The sequence below is a fragment of the Plodia interpunctella genome, chromosome 20, assembly GCF_027563975.2.
Source record: "Plodia interpunctella isolate USDA-ARS_2022_Savannah chromosome 20, ilPloInte3.2, whole genome shotgun sequence".
In the NCBI taxonomy this organism is placed as follows: domain Eukaryota; kingdom Metazoa; phylum Arthropoda; class Insecta; order Lepidoptera; family Pyralidae; genus Plodia; species Plodia interpunctella.
The window spans coordinates 2,783,060-2,802,475 of NC_071313.1; the positions used below are offsets into that span (position 1 = coordinate 2,783,060).

The window sequence follows — 19,416 nt, forward strand, 5'->3', positions numbered from 1 at the left end:
ACCAATGTGTAGGTTTCCTCACAATGTTTCCCTACACTGGAAGAAAGTGGTGGTCAATAAAAGCGGGGGCCATTATGGTCGCATGTAAATAAATACGAGTAAATATATTAGGACAAATCACACATATTGAGCTAGCCCCAAAGTAAGTTCGAGACTTGTGTTATGGGATACTAACTCAATGATACTATATTATATAATAAATACATATATAGATAAACATCATACACCCGGGCCAATCAGAAAAAAAATCATTTTCTATTATGACTCGACCGGGGATCCAACCGGGACCTCTCGGTTCAGAGGCAAGCACTTTACCACTGCGCCACCGAGGTCGTCTTGTTACTTGTCACCTCGAAATGTTATTTTGGTCTATGGAAACTATTATATACAAACTCATGTCGCACGAGTAGGATTCGAATTTGGGACCTTTTGGTTACAGGCGGACGACCTTAACTACTGGACCACCACCGCTTCACGAGCGGATATTAAAATTAATAAATGCAACGACGTCTTCACTTTCCTACGTCATGGCTTCCCGGCATAACTCATTCGACTGAATGAGTGAACGATTGCTCTCTCGCTCAATCGGAGGAATTTATCCAATTGAACTGCCCAGCTAAAATTTATATAGATCTAACTGGTATTTTTAGAGATTTGTCGTTCTAAATGAAAGCAGAACCAAGAAAATAGGTTAAATGGTTTTGTTGATAACTCTATGGTATTAATGTTCGAATATTTCCGATTTTTGTCTTTTATATTTAAAAGTTTATAATTTGCAGCCCCGTGGGAATATTGGAATAAATAATAGATACCCTGTGGCCATGTCACGTCCATACTAAATATTATAATTATGTGAAAGTCTGTCTGTCTTCCTGTCACGCTTTTACGGCTAAACTGTAAGGCCGATTTCAATAAAATTTGGAACAGATATAGTTGTGACCCGAGGCGAACGAAGCTGTGGGTAACAGCTAGGTTAAATGACAAATAATTTTGGAACTCGAGTCAAATTTACCTCCTCATTCAGTTTACAAACACTTTTCTTTACATTAATAGTGTGCGGGAGTATAACGAGGACATTTTTTTATGTGGTTCAGAATCAAAGTACAAAAAAGATGTAAGTAAGCACAGCCGACCATTAGTATGCATGAGATACAGTCCGCAGGTCCCCGGATGAAGGACATGGATGAAGACACGAATCAGTTCAAGGCAGACTACGATGGGGTTCGAGAGAGGGTGACTACGTGGGAGTGAAGGCGGCGGACTGTTAAACTCTTTAAATTTAAATTTTGAAAAAAGAAAATGCTTATGATAGTTACATAGATAGGTATGGTAAACTTTAAAGCAATATTGGTTGTACTCGTATTTTTGACGATCTAGCTGCGTCCCAGGTCTGGAAAAATCAGATAATTCCATATCTTCACGTAAAAGACCGAGCTCTTATATAATAGACAGAATTACTGTCTAATATCTAGACCAATTTTACATTCGAATATACATGCTATTATGTAATTTTAAAGAGTTTGTCAGATGTTCATCTTCACGATCGACCATTTTTGATGTTACTGTAACCGTAACGAATCATTACATACTGTTACACACGAATATACAAACGAACCATTACATAGTATTAAGAATATGGGCCATGGCCCACCACTCGGGCCCAATTCGGATTGATGAATTGTTAGATCAAATTACCGCGGCATAAGGAACCATACAGTGTAACAGATAGATCATTTATTCCTTAGAACATGGTGATACAGCGATGTTAAAATAATAATGTACTGCATATTCTCTATATTAGACATATGAAAGATAAAATCAGTTAACACAAAGATACAAATTTGTGTCATCTGCTTCATAAAGTTACATATTTTTAGCCAAAATTAGCAGTTACCATAATAATTTTACAACGATTCGAAATTTATATTTGAATATTAGATATTCAAATATAAATTTGAATACTGTCATAATACTAAATTTATATTTGAATAGTGTCATAATAACATCTAGCTTGATGTGTGACGATTTGAAATAATATCTAATATTCAAATATAAATATTTGAATATTAGATATTCAAATATAAATTTGAATACTGTCATAATACTAAATTTATATTTGAATAGTGTCATAATAACATCTAGCTTGATGTGTGACGATTTGAAATAATATCTAATATTCAAATATAAATATTTGAATATTAGATATTCAAATATAAATTTGAATACTGTCATAATACTAAATTTATATATGAATAGTATCTTAATAACATTTAGCTTGATGTGCAGTCGACTGTACGTACAGGCGCGTGTTTAGTAGAACAATGTGCAGATGAGTTCAGTGGGCAAACTTCCCATTATTATGAATAGTAGGTTATTTATGATGATTTCACACTGGTTTATTAAATCTATCTTTCTATAATTTCTGTTTACAATATATCTAGGTACATGCGTGCCGTGCATATGGATAACACTGATTACTACAGTATTTTTTATGAGATGTATCACGTGCGTACTATGAATTGTTGCACCTGATTTAAAATATTAATTTATAAGTACAATGACAAAATGAAGCGCGATTGGAGTTTTATTTACTTATTTAAAAAGTAACAAAAACAAATAAAAAACATAGCGGTTTTATTGTAAACTTTATCGTATGGGGTTTTGGATATTTTTTGATAAATTCTTGATAAATTCTTCATAAAGAGACGTGTGAAATTTCTGATAAGTGCTCGGCCAGGAGATCTTTATGATAGGAGAGGTTAGCCGCGTAAGGTACTACACGCCTTCAAATCAAGAATCAGCGAATATGTAGTATGCACTAATTTTAGATTTGAAGCAATTATAATGTAGCCATATTTGACATGATTTTAATTTTCGTATACGAGTATAATTATGGAGAAACATATCTATAATTCTATTTTTCATATGCTTTGTAAGTGCCTACACATGTTTATGAAATAAATGATTATGATTATGATATTAATATGAATATTGTTACTGTGCCATTGGCTATGCTGCCTATAATATTAATGAGAAATCCGTGTACGTTATAATGTTTGTCACTACCTGTGAATTTGGTATTAGGAGTACAATTCTGACATAAATTTATAGTAATGATTAATAGTACGAGTGGTCGAGTCTTGAGATTAAATAGGTCCATTTAAATTTCATTGCAAGCGTACAAACACCTTTATATATTATGTTTTTCTTCGAAAGTAACACACAACAATACTTCAGTGGAGCCTGTGCATTTTATTACAATACTACCTTTCATTCTCCTATTGTGGGAGGTATGTAGATTGTATGAAGAGAGCAACGAGTATAGGAAAAGAAAATTATTACATTTTATGAAGATATAGAAATCGTAGCTAATTTAATACGTAACATTGAACGGCCCGCACTAAGCATCAAGCTTGTGTATATATGGACAATATGGACACAAATATCGAGACTAGTACAATACATCCAGAACCACAGAAAATATATGTAATCACAAATACAAATATTTACCCGCGCTGGGAATTGAAATCGGGCCATCCAGATAGCGGTAATTGATAGACTTTTGTGACGCGAGGTGAGACATGTTTGACTTGTTATGTTTGTTGAAAGAAAAAAAGCATTACGAGAATATGAAGTCGATGTTTAAACCTAGTTAATGTACAAACAATGTACTCGACAGCGAGATATTTAAGCATGTATGTATTGTGTAGATTAATAAGGGAGGTTTTATTATTTATCTCGGGTAAATAATGTATGTAGAAACAAAGTCTTTGAAGATGGCTTGTAGCCTCAGGCGAGAAAATGGTTTTTCTATGTCATGGACACATTTTAAGTAATTGAAAATATACAATTATAATGTATGGCTGTTCGCCTACGCTCCATGAGTCGTCTCATGCAAAAAGCGACCTTTTGTTTTTGCTATTTTTAATCATTATTATTAATTGACTTCTCTAGATATTAAAAAAAATCCCTAAAATGTCTTCCCTAGTTTCGACATTGCAGCCTTTAAGAAAAGAGTCTATCGCTTTCTCAATAAAACAGCAGCGTATTGGTGACACGTATCAGGGACTGGATTCTGAAAAATCTAAGTTATTTACACCAATTTTCTCAATTTTTTAAAAATAATGTTTACCTTAGTTTCTGGATTTGCGAAGAATCACAATCGTAAGAGTAAAACTCAATGCATTAATCAATCGATTTTCGATTGTGTATTTAATTAAAACTTACTTAAATTTAATTTAGGTAAGTTTGATTTAGCTTTTACCTATTACCTAGTCATTTTATCCTTTAGCAACTAAATATCAGTTTTCTTATGTCGTCCTAGCCGATATACCTTATTATATCCCAGAGCACAAAACAAGCTCTAGTTGATGGCTTATCGTTGGATAAAATTCCTTACGTGAGTGACTCGAATTTCTTAATACTTATTTTATGAAGCAGCTAAAAAAGGTATTTGATGTTTGAAACGCCGCGCCGCGCCGTAGGATGTGAAGTAAACAAGCTTATTGTGAACAGTCGATGAAAATATTGCAAATAACTTGGCGGGACAGATTATTGAAAATATAGGATAGAAATATTAGGGAAGTGTATTCTTTTGTCGATTAAAGATTATATTTTTAATGCATTCTATCTAACATATATATCTTTTCAGACTAGTAATAATAATAATATCAGCTAGAAAAAAAATCGGACTAGCGGCTTCGCTCGGGAACGCTAAAAACATAATAAACTATATACTTAGACCTTCCTCAGGACTTACACTAACAATAGGATGTATATAGGTGATAGATAACTTAAATTTTAATTTTATTATCTTTAAGAAATTATAATTTATTATGGTTTTACCCGAGCGAAGCCGGGACGGGGCACTAGTTGAATAATCATTGCAAATTAAAGCTATAATTTTATGTCACATCAACGAAAGCTTGTGACAAATAATTTATTATTTAAATCCATCCGCTATCACAATTACTAACGTAGCTTAAGTTGTGCTAACAATGAATATGGATCTGTGACTAAATATTGTATCTGAAATTTCTGAAATTATATTATAAACCATCCTTTGTCGCGTCTGTTTGTCTGTTCGCGATAAACTCAAATACTACTGCACGGACTTTCTTGCGGTGTTTCTTTCTCTCACTCACGACTTATATCTATCACCTATATACATCCTATTGTTAGTGTAAGTCCTGAGGAAGGTCTAAGTATATAGTTTATCATGTTTTTAGCGTTCCCGAGCGAAGCCGCTAGTCCGATTTTTTTTCCTAGCTGATATTATTATGTGATTCCTGATAGGTGTACCCACACCCAAACCTCTCACAGGAATCACACCTTTCTACGATTGAATAAACCTTCTTGAATAAATCTTGTTTACAGTTTCTTGTTTTTTATTTAGTTTAACACGACAGATCTGTTGTTTTACATTGTTTTTAATTATTTTAAATTAAATTTAAAAAAATGTATGCAAGAATGGACAGTGACATATGCTACATTTTACCGCAAGCGGGACCGTGGGCAGCTGCTAGTTTAACTGATATGTGTATGTGAGACAGAACACCTGTTAGCTACTCGATAATTGGCTCATTTATTTTAATTTTAAGTATTACTAAAACTATTATTACTACTTTTGTTTGTAATAAATTAAGTGCAAAAAAAGAATTAAATGATCTAAAATTCATACAGAAGATAGATACATGCACAACGGCGGACTTATCCTATGTAGGGATCTCTTACAGTTACCGGGGCGATACTATTTTTCATGTTAAACATCACTTTATTAAAGTTTTACGAACCCTGAAAAATCTCATAGATTTTCATTGTCGATTGATATACAATAAGGAAAGCTTATTGTATATCCTACGTCCTACGCTGAAAGTTGTTGTCGTAAATCTAAAAATATATCTTCGGCAAACAGCCTTCGTGTCCTTGCCGTCCGACTTTCAAGCAATCTTCTCAGAAATAAATCCGTGTCAACGGTATTAAATTTTCAGTTCTAAATGAAATTATGTCACCATAGAATTGAAGGATATTTAAATGGGCGCGAAGATTTTATTTTGAAAATTCGTAAAATTACAGCAGAAGTTAAAAAAATCCTTAGGTACTACTTACTGGGTATTGAGTTATCTATAGATATCCATCAATTTCAGGATAAGAAGTACCTATGTTTTATTCCAGGTGACATTCGACCAGTGTTTCATATTTCATAACAATACATCCAGTAGGTTTTGCGTGAAAGTGTAACAAACATACACACATATTTTCACACATGCATTCTCACAAACTTTTGCAATTATAATGTTAGTAGGATTAGGATTTATTTATATAAGTAATATTTATTTATTTGTCAATAAGTATACTATTTATAACATATTTTAAGGAACATCTTACTCGGAAGTAGGTTAAAATATTATCAACTTACTATCACAATAAAAAGCCTGGCTTAGTTAATCTACTTTTTGAAGATTAACATTAAATGTCACCTTAAAGTTACTTAGCTTTAAGAAATATTTACAAGTAAACAGCGACTCAAAAATTTTTCTGTCTTCGTAGGTACGTAATTAAAACTAGAAATTTTCTTAATTCTGGATTAGCGCCCACTGTACTCTGAATGTGGTTACCTAGATACATAGATGAACATTTTATTGGATCATTAATAAAGTTGTTACCATTATAATATTATTGTGAGTACATACAAGGTAAATAACATAAATCAGCGCAAAGACGGACTTACGGCAAATGAAATTTCTTCCTCTCCATAGAAAGGGGACAGATTTTCAACTTAATGGACGTGTCAGCAAATGAACAGGATATGCACATGTACAGTCCTTAACATACAATAACATTTTGTACAGTCGTTTGTGTAATATTGATATGATCCTATATCATGTAATACATTATTTCCTGCCAACCTTGGGTGGAACGAGATGGAAGTGTAGTTAACTGTAAAAGCACAGTTTTAGAAAAATCTTTGATTAACCCATCTTCACACGAGGGCGTAAAACTCAGACATTGGCGGTAGAGGTGAAAGTTTTTTAATAAATATTATTTTACAAGAAAACGGGCTTCTCATCTCAATCATATTTAAATGACTTCAATGGATTTTCTTCTTTTGAACCTTTTAAAAAATAGTTTACTTGGTTATTTCCTTTCACAGAACTTTATCAAGGTTAGATGCCACCGGAAATAAAGAAAACTGTTCTTTTATAAATAATTACATAATTGAAAAAGTACAAACAGTACGTTTAACGTTTGTATAAATATCATGAGTATATTTGACATAAATATAGACAGGACTAGCTCCTTTAAATACCCACAAAAATATGAACCCAAATATAGTGTGAAGGCTGCGGATACTGCAAGCCTGGAGCCATCTCTTTTTGGAGTCTCATGGCATTGCATCGACAAGAGAAGAGTTCCAGCGAAAACCAGGGACCATGAGCGAAACCTGCCGTACACCCTGGGCGATGCTCCGCCTGTTGAAGGAGCTGGGCTTGCGAGTTGAGTAGCAGCACAGACTCCCATGTAGAATGGGTACTGATAAAAGGCCTAGCTGCCGAAAATAGACCTCGAGGGAACTAAGAACCCAGATATTGATGAAAATTTCAAAGTTTTTGCTAAAATGAAACATGTATATACATTTAAAACGAATAAGAAAAATTATCATCAAAGATCAGTAAGAAAAATGTGGAAGCTTATTCTTCATAATGGCTTGCTGTGCCGTAAATGATAAAGAATCGATATTAAATATGTTATACCGGCTATAAACATGCCGATGCGAATGAACGAACATTGTGTCGTTTGTATGAGCGTTTATATTTACCGCATTGTATGCCGAATCTGTCAAAGTTGGCGAACTGTTTGTCGATAGCGTGTAGCCTATAATATCAATAATTGTTTACTTAGGAAGGTATTCCCCGAGCCACACGCTTCGACAATTATTTTCGTATCGTAGCTGATTTCCTTTGTGTATTGGATGTGTGTATAAAATATATACAATTTGTATACATTCAGTACAATATTATCGGAGTTCTGCTTATTATCGAACAAAGGAATGACTGTTCCAAAGTTATTGAAAGAGAAGATCCCTCCGACACAATTGTACAAAAAGATCCACCTGTTTTTATTTTGATAATATTAATTCTCATTTTATTTTTATATCCCGATATTATAAACCATTTTTTTTTGTACAAATTAGTGAATTTTATAGTGAATTAGCTGCGCCCTGGGGCTTCGCTCTTGAGGGATTTTTGGGATAAAAAGTACCCTATGTGTTATTATAGGTTATTTTCTACCCGTGTACCAAATTTCATAACAATCGGTCTAGTAGATAATGCGTAAAGAGGTAACAAACAAACTTACTTTCGTATTTATAATATTAGTTGGGATTACACCAGTCAACTTTAAACTGCGGGCAGCCGTAGTTTCAATGAAATTGCTTTGCGATTTTCTGCGCAGTTTAAAGTTATTCCTTAGAAAAAAAGCATACATGCATTTTTAAATGTACCTGATTTGATTTTAGTCCAAATGAAAAATTTTGAAATATTTTCAACATAAAAGTTCCGTCAACTGCCTCATTAATATGTCAAAGAGTTCATTATAAAGATACTCGTCAGCAAAAAAGTTGGAGAGGCTTTTTCGTGTCACTTTTAATTGAAGAGTTAGTACTTGAAGAGACAATATAGATTTTTAGTTTGAAGCTTTTAGAATAATTGCTAAATATGATACGTATAACATTTGACGAAAAAAAAGTGTTTGTGAAGTTCTTATTCCTTAACAAATGCTTTGATTTTGACTGTAAACCATATTTTGTATTATGTGAATAAATTAACCAATTGAAAAAATGTGTGTAGTAAAATAGTAAATTGCTAATTATATTAATTTTATGCAACAAAACACAAAATAGGGAATTCAAACCACAATTTTAAAAATATCAACATTTTATTCATAAATCAGTATAAGTACTTACATCCAATAAACTTGCATAGTTTTACAGTATAAAGACTTAAGTATCATTTAGGTACAACGAGTATACTATTCTCATACAAAAATATTACCTCTCGTTCAATCAACACTTGTACTGTCTTTTCCGCGTTTATTTAATTTTTATTAATTTTGAATAACATTGAGTACATATGGGTATAACCTAAACTATCAACATTCTGAAATGTTTACTACAGAATTATTTTTTATACATTGACATCCTTTGTCTACATGCTCAGTCCACGATAAAGAATAACTTTTCGTATGGGAGTAACCCCAAAATCGCGAAAAAAATCAGTTTATCCATACATTTTCTTCACGTTAGGTATTGCTTCCTTACGAAATGTATTTCACTGAGCAAAAACGATGCCAATGTATAAAATATTGACTGTATATCAATCGTATAATTTACCAGTTATACATTGAAAAATATTGACGAAAAGTTATTTTTGCAAATTTAAAGATGTGTAGTATATTTTTTATTTTCGATAAACAAATACCATAGCATTACTTGTAATATTATAACACATTTTAACTACTTACTATGATATTTCCATATGATACCAAATACTTATTCTAGACTACACGTTGATTTTGCAGTTTTGATACTAGTTAGTAAAGTTTCTGGAAAATTATTTTAATATAAGACATCCGTAATATAATTTCATAATCGGGTCTTGTTTTTATATATTTATTAATCTGTGTGGAATTTACCTTTAAAGATAAAAGACAAAGTAAATATTTTTTTAATATTACGAATGAAAGAATATAATTTATAATGTTCAGAGTTGGGTTACTTTACATCAACTACTTTCGAAAAGAAAAATCGTGTAATTATAAAACAAAAACGCAATGGACAGAGATGGAGTGCGAAATAGAGGGGAGGCCTTTGCCCAGCAGTGGGACACCACAGAATATAACAAAAAGACGTAAGTATATATCGAACAAAAGATACGTTCTATATAATACAAAAACATTAATAACAATATAGACCTCAATAACATAAAAAACTCACTATATTTGCTCTTTTAAAAACAACAATTATATATCTATTAAAATATTGGTATCAATTTAAATATTTTATGGAAGTTTAAAAAGGAATTCTACAACTTCTAACACTGTAAGCGAATTTGCATACTTCTGACCTTTTCGGGGTATAAGATGACTGCTAAATATGTTTAATAAATTATTTATTTATTCAATCTGCTATGGAGCGACTTTTAGGAATACTTAACAAATACCACAAATTCAGAGAAGTTCTTAATTTTATTATTTTGAACAAATCTTCCTGTGAAAAATTACCTTTAAAACTAGTTTTTGACTATAACTTTAAGCAATATAAAATGTATCAAATAACAGCTAGCTTTATGTGGTTAGTTTTGATTATGCTCTTAGCAAATACTAATAATATCATATACGAACCATATGTTGCCGGCAAAATACAAAATAGAAAATGAATTTTAATTTATTCGAAACCAACCAATATATTAATTGATTGATTTTAAGTACGGGACAACCGATGAACACCATTAGAAGATCTAAGAAAATATGAATTTCTTTTTCCCCACAAAAGTAGCCCGGAAAATTAGCATGACAGCAAATACACTTAGTACTTTTGCATTTTATTAGTAGAACATTGATATCTAAAAGTACATCTCAATGAACATGATAATATTATAATTCTTAAAAGTGATATTTTTATAACAATGTCAGTTATCATCTGAGTATACTCTGACGAATACATATTTTAAATATTATATATATACCATAGTTTTAACACGATTTAAAGCTTCGATTTCATATTACAAAGAATGTAACATGTAACAAATTTAATATTGTGCATTAGGTAAAAATCATACTCGTACGTTTTTCGCGAAACCCTTCTACATTATTGTCCAACACTAAAAAGAATGTTTACAACATTCTCATTTTTTACAGACAACTGGTTTTAATCAAAATGTCGTTCATTTTAGAATTTTCGCATTTTCATTTTAAATTACCACCTACCATTGATATGCCTTCTTAACTTCGGAAATAGATGCAATAATAGTGTCTAGAAGATACGTTAATTATTATACTTATACAATGTGAAGTACAACAATTATACAACATTTATGATAATTATCATTAGATGTATGTACATGACACGATTAAGTCTTGAATTTGAGATGTGCGTATTTAGATATATAAGTATAGGAATATAAAATGTATAGAAGTAACAATGTATATTAGAATTAAGAAATTCTTTTTATAAAATCCTGGAAACGGATGTAAGGAAAGCAAGGAGTGTAGTCAATGAATAGTGAAACAATTACATGTAACATATTAGACTGGGATATATTTTTAATTATACCGCTACTAAATAATAAGCTAATTTTAAACGAATAATTACTGGATAAATTCATCATCTACTTGAACATACATGTTTATATAATCTAATCTTCTAGTCTCTAATTCTCTACGTCAGTATCACTTACATCGATTCCTCTCTACAGTAAATGGACATACAACCAATCATTTATCTCTAGTCACCTCTAATAACATTTGGCATCGCGAGATCACTGCTCACTGAAGAGTTTTTCACTTCAGAACACGCCAAGATGTTTCATCCATTAAATAGATTACCAATCTTGCTCGTATAATAAAATTAATCTCTTCATCTGGAACAAAATTTAAATTAATAATTATTGTAATTACTAATTATTATTATTATATTACCACAATGAAAATTAAACCCCGAGAGTTTTCATAAGTACCTAGTTTAATTTTAATTGTAGGGTATCTGTACCGTAAATGATCTACATACAGCTAAAAATACGTGTATAAGCATATATGGAAGCCATTTTGTGATGGCCATTTTTAATATTTTGTCTTACAAGTCAAATCCTTACATTTGGTATGTAACGTTCTTGTGATACCGTATGTGTGATTATACGAGTATTTATTGGGGAGATGTACATGTACACAAACATTATGTACCCGTAAACCGCCATTTTGTTGACGGACATATTGAATAAACTACGAAATTCACTATAGGTATTGTCTAAAAATTTCAGCACAATCGGACACTGGAGAATGGTTTAAATGTATCTTGCTTTATCCACGCTACAACATAAAAATAATATTCACTGATGATGAATCTTGTCGGGGCCAAGTATTGGGTTATAGGAAACCTAGGGTTATCAATACTGACCTTCCATTCAAGCAGTTCAGCGTATTCTGCTGGTCGTTAGCAGGCAGCGCCACATTGGCAGGTGGGCTCTTGTTGAGGGGGTACCACTGGGCCACGGGTTTCCTAGGGTTATCCAGCATCTCCAGCCAATGGTCTCGACCTATCCCGATCAGACTGGATCCGATGGCTGTGCAGCCTATCAGCTCGTTTGGGCTTATCCTGGTGGCAAATTAGGAAATATTATATTTCATACATGCATAGAGTCAAGAGCACATCAATCCCGAAAATATTTAGAATTCCATTTAGAGTAACTTGGGGTATCTGTAAGAGTAACAAAAAAAAGCATAGAGTACCTAATAGCTTGGCACGACGAATTTCCAAACCAGTGCCTGAAGACATAGATCATAAATTGAACGTCAGTGATATTTCTCAAAGGAAATGTGACTATTTCACGTCGGCTCCACACTTTCGCTGACCAATTCGCCGAACTTGGCGGATTCGACAACCATTGCTGGTAAATTAAAGCACTCATACAAACTACGCAATGTTCATACATCAATGTACGGCATCTGTACAATGTCGGCGATAATTGTAGCCGACATCAGATGTGCGCTCAACGGCGGCGTCGGTATTTGTTCGAATTTGTCGATGTTATCTGTCTAGCCGGCTACCTGTACAGGTAAAACGCTGCCTATAAATCCGGGTTAGGCAGAGCCTATCCATTAACAAACGAGCCTTTCATTTCATTTTCTGAATAATCATTCCATTTAACTACAGACACGTCTAGTCTTCCTTCTTAGGGTGGGCTGCACCAGCTAATATTGACTTTAACCTGCGCATAACAACGTAAATTACGTAATTTTACGTAAACGGCAGGTTAAAGTTAACGTCAACGTTGACTGGTGGAACGCACCTTAGTCTCGTCTGTATTATATAATCGTTTCATTTCTCTCCCTAGATCTGTTATAAGGAAATTAGGTCAAAGCCGAGGGTGCAAGTGTTAACTTAGATTAATTAATTGTTTTTAGCAGAGGGTGGTCGGAATTAAACGGGTGCTCAACTTGATTTATTGCCCTGTGGTTTGAACAACGGTTGAGTGCAAGTACTGAAAGTATCACTAAAATGCGGTATTTTATTAATAAATACTTTTCATTTATAAAATGCGGTATTTTCAGTGACGATTTAAAATTATATTAATACAAAAACACTTTTGCTGCTCGGTTATATGGAATTGTAATGAATACGTGTGTACACGAGCGTTAAATTTCTGTACAATTTTGCTGTTCACGTACTGGATAAGCGTTCGGTGTGCACGGTCCTTATCCGTTCCCAATTTTATAAGAGCTGCCGAACTGCCAAGAATTTCGAGATATGTTCATCTTGAGCATGTCACATAGAATAATGATCATAACAAAATTTCATTCCTACCTCTCTGATAAATGACAATTTTTGATATGTCAACGTCTTTCGCTACAAAATAAATTTATAATAATGTGATGGTGGGCCTTAAAACATACATTTTTTTTTTTAACTTTCCAATGAACTTTCCAAAATTTTTTCCCAGCCGATTAATATTTTTGATAATATTTTTTCGTATTTCGTCGTTAAGTTATTTTTTTTAAAACAACGTTTTTTTTTTTATTAAAATGTTGATACCATTATTCCATATGGTTGTAAGATCTCATTTCGTAGCATCAAATTATCCCTCTTTAGTTCATGATACGCTAATATCATTCCACCACCTGTATGCATGTTAAAACATGCATAGTTCCGAACCGTAAGTAAACTTACGGTTCGGTTAATACGTTTATTTTTCCTTTACTAATAGCTGTTAGCGGCACGCGGTTCAAGTTTTTATAGAAGAAAAACTTTGCAGAGGACTTTTTTTGTTTATTTTTGTCTAGATCGACTACACGAGACGTGGTTTTCATAGTCAACGTATGATCATAAACATACAATTTTGGTATGTTTTAGTGTTTATGCGCAGTATCAAAAACAGGAACACGTGAATAAAAGAAAGAGAATGTATCTATTGCCACCTCACATACTAGCTGCCACATTGACAATTAGAGTACAGGTTTCCTCACGATTTCCTTCACCATTACCTATGAAATCCACAGAAGATTCCGGGAACACAAATTTACAATATGATGGGAAAAACAAATATAGAAAGACAGAAATAATATAGATAACGTTAGAACTGCCAAGCTGAAGTTAAATAATAATAATAAATATATTAGGACAAATCACACAGATTGAGCTAGCCCCAAAGTAACTTCTAGATTTGTGTTATGGGATACTAACTCAACGATACTATATTTTAAAACATGTACATAATATAGATAAACATCCAAGGCCCGGGCCAATCAGAAAAAGATCATTTTCCATCATGACTCGACCGGGAATCGAACCCGGGACCTCTCGGTTCAGAGGCAAGCACTTTACCACTGCGCCCCCGAGGTCGTCACGTCGTTACGTCATTCAAACAACTTTTCACGCTATAAGGGTTTTGCCAACAAATCTTCATAGTTAGTGGCTAATTAATTTGGTTTAAAATCTATGAAAAGGTTTGAAAACGAAATGTTCTTATAAAGCGAAAAGATGTATAGAGTTAGATCTATAACAACGTTTCGTTTTCAGGTTATAAAATGTTCAGATGCAAGATATTGTCGAAGTTATTGGATTGCCATCTCGTTTGACAGTTTTAATATTATTAGACTGGTAGATTTGGATTCTAAGATCAAAGAAAAGTAAATTCCAAGAATCGTAATATCTATTACAACATTTTCATGTGATAATCTATGACTTTGATGAGCAGTGTGACATCAAACTCGTTGTTGGCAGCAGGTCAAAGGTTAAGGCTTCATTATATAGAGAGGACACAGCGTGTTTTTGAAGTGAAAACTTCTTTAGCGGCGTTGTGCACTTTTTGTAATGGGTAAAAAATGTTAAACTCGCGTCAGGACACGTGACCCCGATCGAAAATTCGTATGATGTCAAAAATACACAACGTTAATATTCAAGTTTTTACTTTTGCCGGCACTACCGGAGTGCAACCCGGTTTTTTTTAAATAATAATACAACTCTTACATGTCTATGAATTTGATTGAGCGTGACATGAACTAGAAAAAACAAGACCTTGGTCAAATACTAAGGCTGGTCGAATACTAAGGCTTCGTTGTATGTCTACAACATATTTTCATAATAACACGACTTACATGTCATAATCAATGACTTTGATGAGTAGCGTGACATCAAACACGTTGTCGGCAGGCAGGTCAAAGACTAAAGCTTCATTGTAGACAGGACATAGCGTGTTTTTCTTCACTGTTGTCTTTTTCTTCTTTATTCGTTTGCCTTGACAGATGAGGCAAACTTTCACGTAGGGATCTGGGGAAGAAAAATATACTGATTCAAGTATTCACTGTTATCGTAAATTAAGAGTAAAACATAATGTATGTAATTCTTATGGTGATTCTCCACGTGGCAGCGGACCGCATGTCGCACGGGCTTCTATGAAAACCGCCCGATCTTGGCACACTTTGTAGTTTTTTTGAGAAATTACTATACAATATTAAAGTTGATCGCTTTGATTTGACAAGTACTTATAATAATAAATAGTATGGCATCGCGGTGACACGCGGCGCGAATGTGAATGGTTTTACAATAAGTATTTATGAAATAAAAAACTAAGAAACGAAACAAAATAAAAATTTGTAAATTTAAACTCTCAATTTTTCATTTTCACGTCTGCTTAAATCAGAAACTGGAATCTAAAAGGCTGATGCTGGTAAGAAATCACTTATCCCTCATCTTTATTGCTTTGAAGTGTAAACAATACGCGACCCTTCCCACAAAGGCCACAGTAGAATGCCCTGTGTTTCACAATGCGCTTGTATACAATAGATGTTCCGTTTTTTTCATCTCAACCGTTTGAGATACGTAGAAGGTTATTAATAATGACTTTGACCGCTAAAGAAAAGGGTAGGTTTCTGCTACGTCAGCACTTGTATTTTTCCATTACAGTTTTTACAAGTACCTGCTTCCAAATCGACTATCAATTTAATGTTTTAGACACGACTGAAAATAAATCCCTCAATTTCATAATTATTATAGATATTATTATAATTTTCTGTTCAACAAAAAGAGATAAACGCCTTAAACTTATGACTAATAACTCCTCATTAGTTTAAGTAGTTCCTCGTAGTTTTCTGTAGTCGGGGGTTAATAAAAAAAATAATGGAGATAATATTATCTATTCTATAGACAAACAAGATCGTGTGCGGACGATGGATCAAAGTTGCGCAGATTACCGAAGTTGTAGCGTCACGTACCGAAGTTGCGGCGGATGGAACGTTGGTTGGTGATAAAAATAAGGCATTGTTCAGAAAAATAAAAACAAACTTTCGCGAATTACAATCTCGACACGTATTTCTGTGATATTTATCAATAATGCTTGACGAACTTACGAAGCTGAAGACTTACAGAATAAACAATGAGAGTATATGCTTCTTGTCATATCGCATAACATTTTGTTACGTTTTAGGATCTAGATATTCCCAATGAGAGCAAATCATTTTACTTGTGGTCACATATATTTGTCTGCGGTCCTGAGACTTATGGGAGTGTTGTGTCCGTTTCTGTGTTTGTGTCCATCGGACCCGCGAACTGAACTTATGAACTTATTTCTTGCTTAGTACGGGTCGTTGAGTGTTGTCCATTTATTTTATTTGTTTCTATTTTACCATCATCCAGAAAATCAATATATTTACAAAACATGTATTTTTTACATTTATTTTATTCTAAACAGATCAAATATGCCTAATAATATATTTGTTAAAGATTTAAATGCTATAAAAGGCAAATCAAATTAATTCCGAATTTTAAATTTGACCGCAGCTAAATTAAATGAACACGTAAAACAGCAATGTCTCTTTCGTCTGTTAACTGACAATGACACCGGTGTCGGTGCTCAGACAGACCACGCCGATGTGCAAAGTAATATTATTTTGCGTGCTATTTTTATTTATCTTTTAATTACCGACGAAGCCGTTGTAATTGCAGGGAAGCAGCGAATCGTAACAAAAGATAACACATTATAAAAAATATTAACGCTAGCTAATTCTGACTGAAAATAAAAATAACCCCGACATGGAATCATGGCTAAAAAATGTTTTTTTTTTTTACATGTTGTACACAAGCTTTATTGTCGTCCAAAGGATTTTATTGCAATCAACGCGTGACAAAAATCTCATGTCCATATAGTTCAGGAATTCCCTCGTTGGGAGCCAATTCAGGGTGAACCATCTTGCTTATCATAATAATACATTGTCGTAGAAACTGAAGCGACGTGGAAAATTTCAATCGGAAATAGGGGAAATTAGACTTGCAAGATTTGATTTCAGACAGATGGGACAGGTGAAACTAAATAAAAGCATATAAAAGACATTACCTGATGAACCATTGATGTCCATCGCTTTGAGATTTCTCCCCTTGATGACAGTGACAGTCAGACGGCCAGCGGTGGGCAAGTAGCACAGCGACAGCATCAGTTCTCCCAAGTCTTTCTTTTCCTGTCGGTAAATTATTTATTTATATACGTGTCATGTACTCTTTTTAAATTTATTGTACATTAATTATAGGAAATAATGCACAATGATTTATTATTATCTGCTCTCCTGTAACTGCGACGATGCTCAGACCATATCAGGAATCCTATCTATTGGTGAAAACCGCATGAAAATCAGTGCAGACGGACGCCGCAGAGGAATTGTTTTATAATAAATAGTTTTAAAAAATGTATAAATAGTTCGAAAAATATAAGTTCGACGAAAAATATTCGTTACAAAAGCATTGTGTATCTAGATTTATAAAACACAACCATCAATGCCACTGCGGGATTTAATTTTATGAGAAACGACAAAGGTTTCCCTTGAAATGTGACCTGAATGGGTTCTAGGGGCACAAAAAGCGATATTGAACACTGGTGATTAATGATCCAGTTTCAATGACAGCGGTAACATTGACATTTCAAGGTTTTTTGGAAATAATTTAAGAGAGGTAATCTATATAATTTAAGTTCTTTGAGTCTCATTTACCTGTTGATCAAGCATATTCGCGGTTCAAAGCCAACAGCGGTGCAAACTCAACATTTGTTTTGTATATTCTACTAATATTATAAATGCGAAAGTTTGTAAGGATGTATGTTTGTCTTTCACGCATAATCAACTGGACTGATTATTATGAAATTAAGTACACGGGTAGAATAAACTGGAAAAACACATAGGTACTTTTTATTACAAAATTCCGCCCCGGGGCTGGGGTGCAACTGGTTTTTTATACCCCTTATTTCAACCCCTTCAGCGATGGAGCTTCTATAATTCCTTTCTATATTCTCATTTACGTTATATACTTAAATGTCTGTAAAGTTTTTACGTTCAGCGGTTTTGTATCTGCGTTTATATCGTATCAGTCAAAGAGTAAGTCTAATTTTATATACACAGAAGATGGTTTTTGTTCATCGATAGCGGTGTCTGTACATACTTTCAGAAGTATAGTTTTTTGGAAGCTGTTTCGAACAACGCCTTCCAATATCAAGTGACTAATGATGTCGTGTGGAAACTGACAATTTTGTGTGCACAAAATGTAAACCATATTTTTTAGGGGGTGAAAATTTTGAAAAGGATGTTTGAAAATATTTAAAAGGAATTTGTGGGTCACCTGTGGCGCCGCCAATATATTCATAGTGTATTCAATCTCCTGGTGCAGATCAGCTGATTCGAGCAGTCCCTTCAGCACCACGTGGCCGATGAGGTCATGGCGACTGAAGCGGTCGAAGTCATACACCGAAAACTGCAGGTAACGTTGGCGAAGCTCTTCATAGGGGACGCTGCAACAATACCAATTGTTAAGGGCCTGGGAAGATGGATATCATATAAAAATACATTCATCTCCGCTCGCTCCTTGTGTTCGTGTTTATGACGCCTAGAAGCTTCTAGATTTTATTTTTAATTTCAGAAAATTATATTTTTAAGTCATGGAGAAGCTCCATAGCGCAGTAGTTAGCGCGCTATCGGCCTGTGATAGTGGCGGTTAAGACACTCTCACAATGGTCGGTCATTGGATGGGTGACCAAAATTATCTTGAGCTCCTCCGTGCTTCGGAAGGAACGTAAAGCCGTTGGTCCCGGTTGTTTTAGCAGTCGTTAAAATCCAATCCGCAATGGGCCTGTGGTGTGTCATGGCTCAAACTCCTTATCCATCTGT

At 33.6% G+C, this 19,416-nt stretch overlaps 1 protein-coding gene across 2 annotated transcripts in view; it reads right to left on the reverse strand.

Annotated features, from left to right (window-relative positions):
- Positions 1-8,935: 8,935 nt before the first annotated feature.
- LOC128678548 (synaptotagmin-10-like) overlaps positions 8,936-19,416 on the reverse strand; it is a 69,120-nt gene continuing 58,639 nt past the window's right edge. For both annotated transcript variants that reach the window (XM_053760139.1, XM_053760140.1), the window contains exons 7-11: positions 18,872-19,040; positions 17,604-17,724; positions 15,370-15,541; positions 12,173-12,370; positions 8,936-11,639 (exon numbers count right to left, since the gene is read on the reverse strand). In XM_053760139.1, the coding sequence (XP_053616114.1) occupies positions 11,636-11,639; positions 12,173-12,370; positions 15,370-15,541; positions 17,604-17,724; positions 18,872-19,040 (664 nt within the window). In that variant the 3' untranslated portion in view covers positions 8,936-11,635. The remainder of the gene's footprint in view (positions 11,640-12,172; positions 12,371-15,369; positions 15,542-17,603; positions 17,725-18,871; positions 19,041-19,416) is intronic.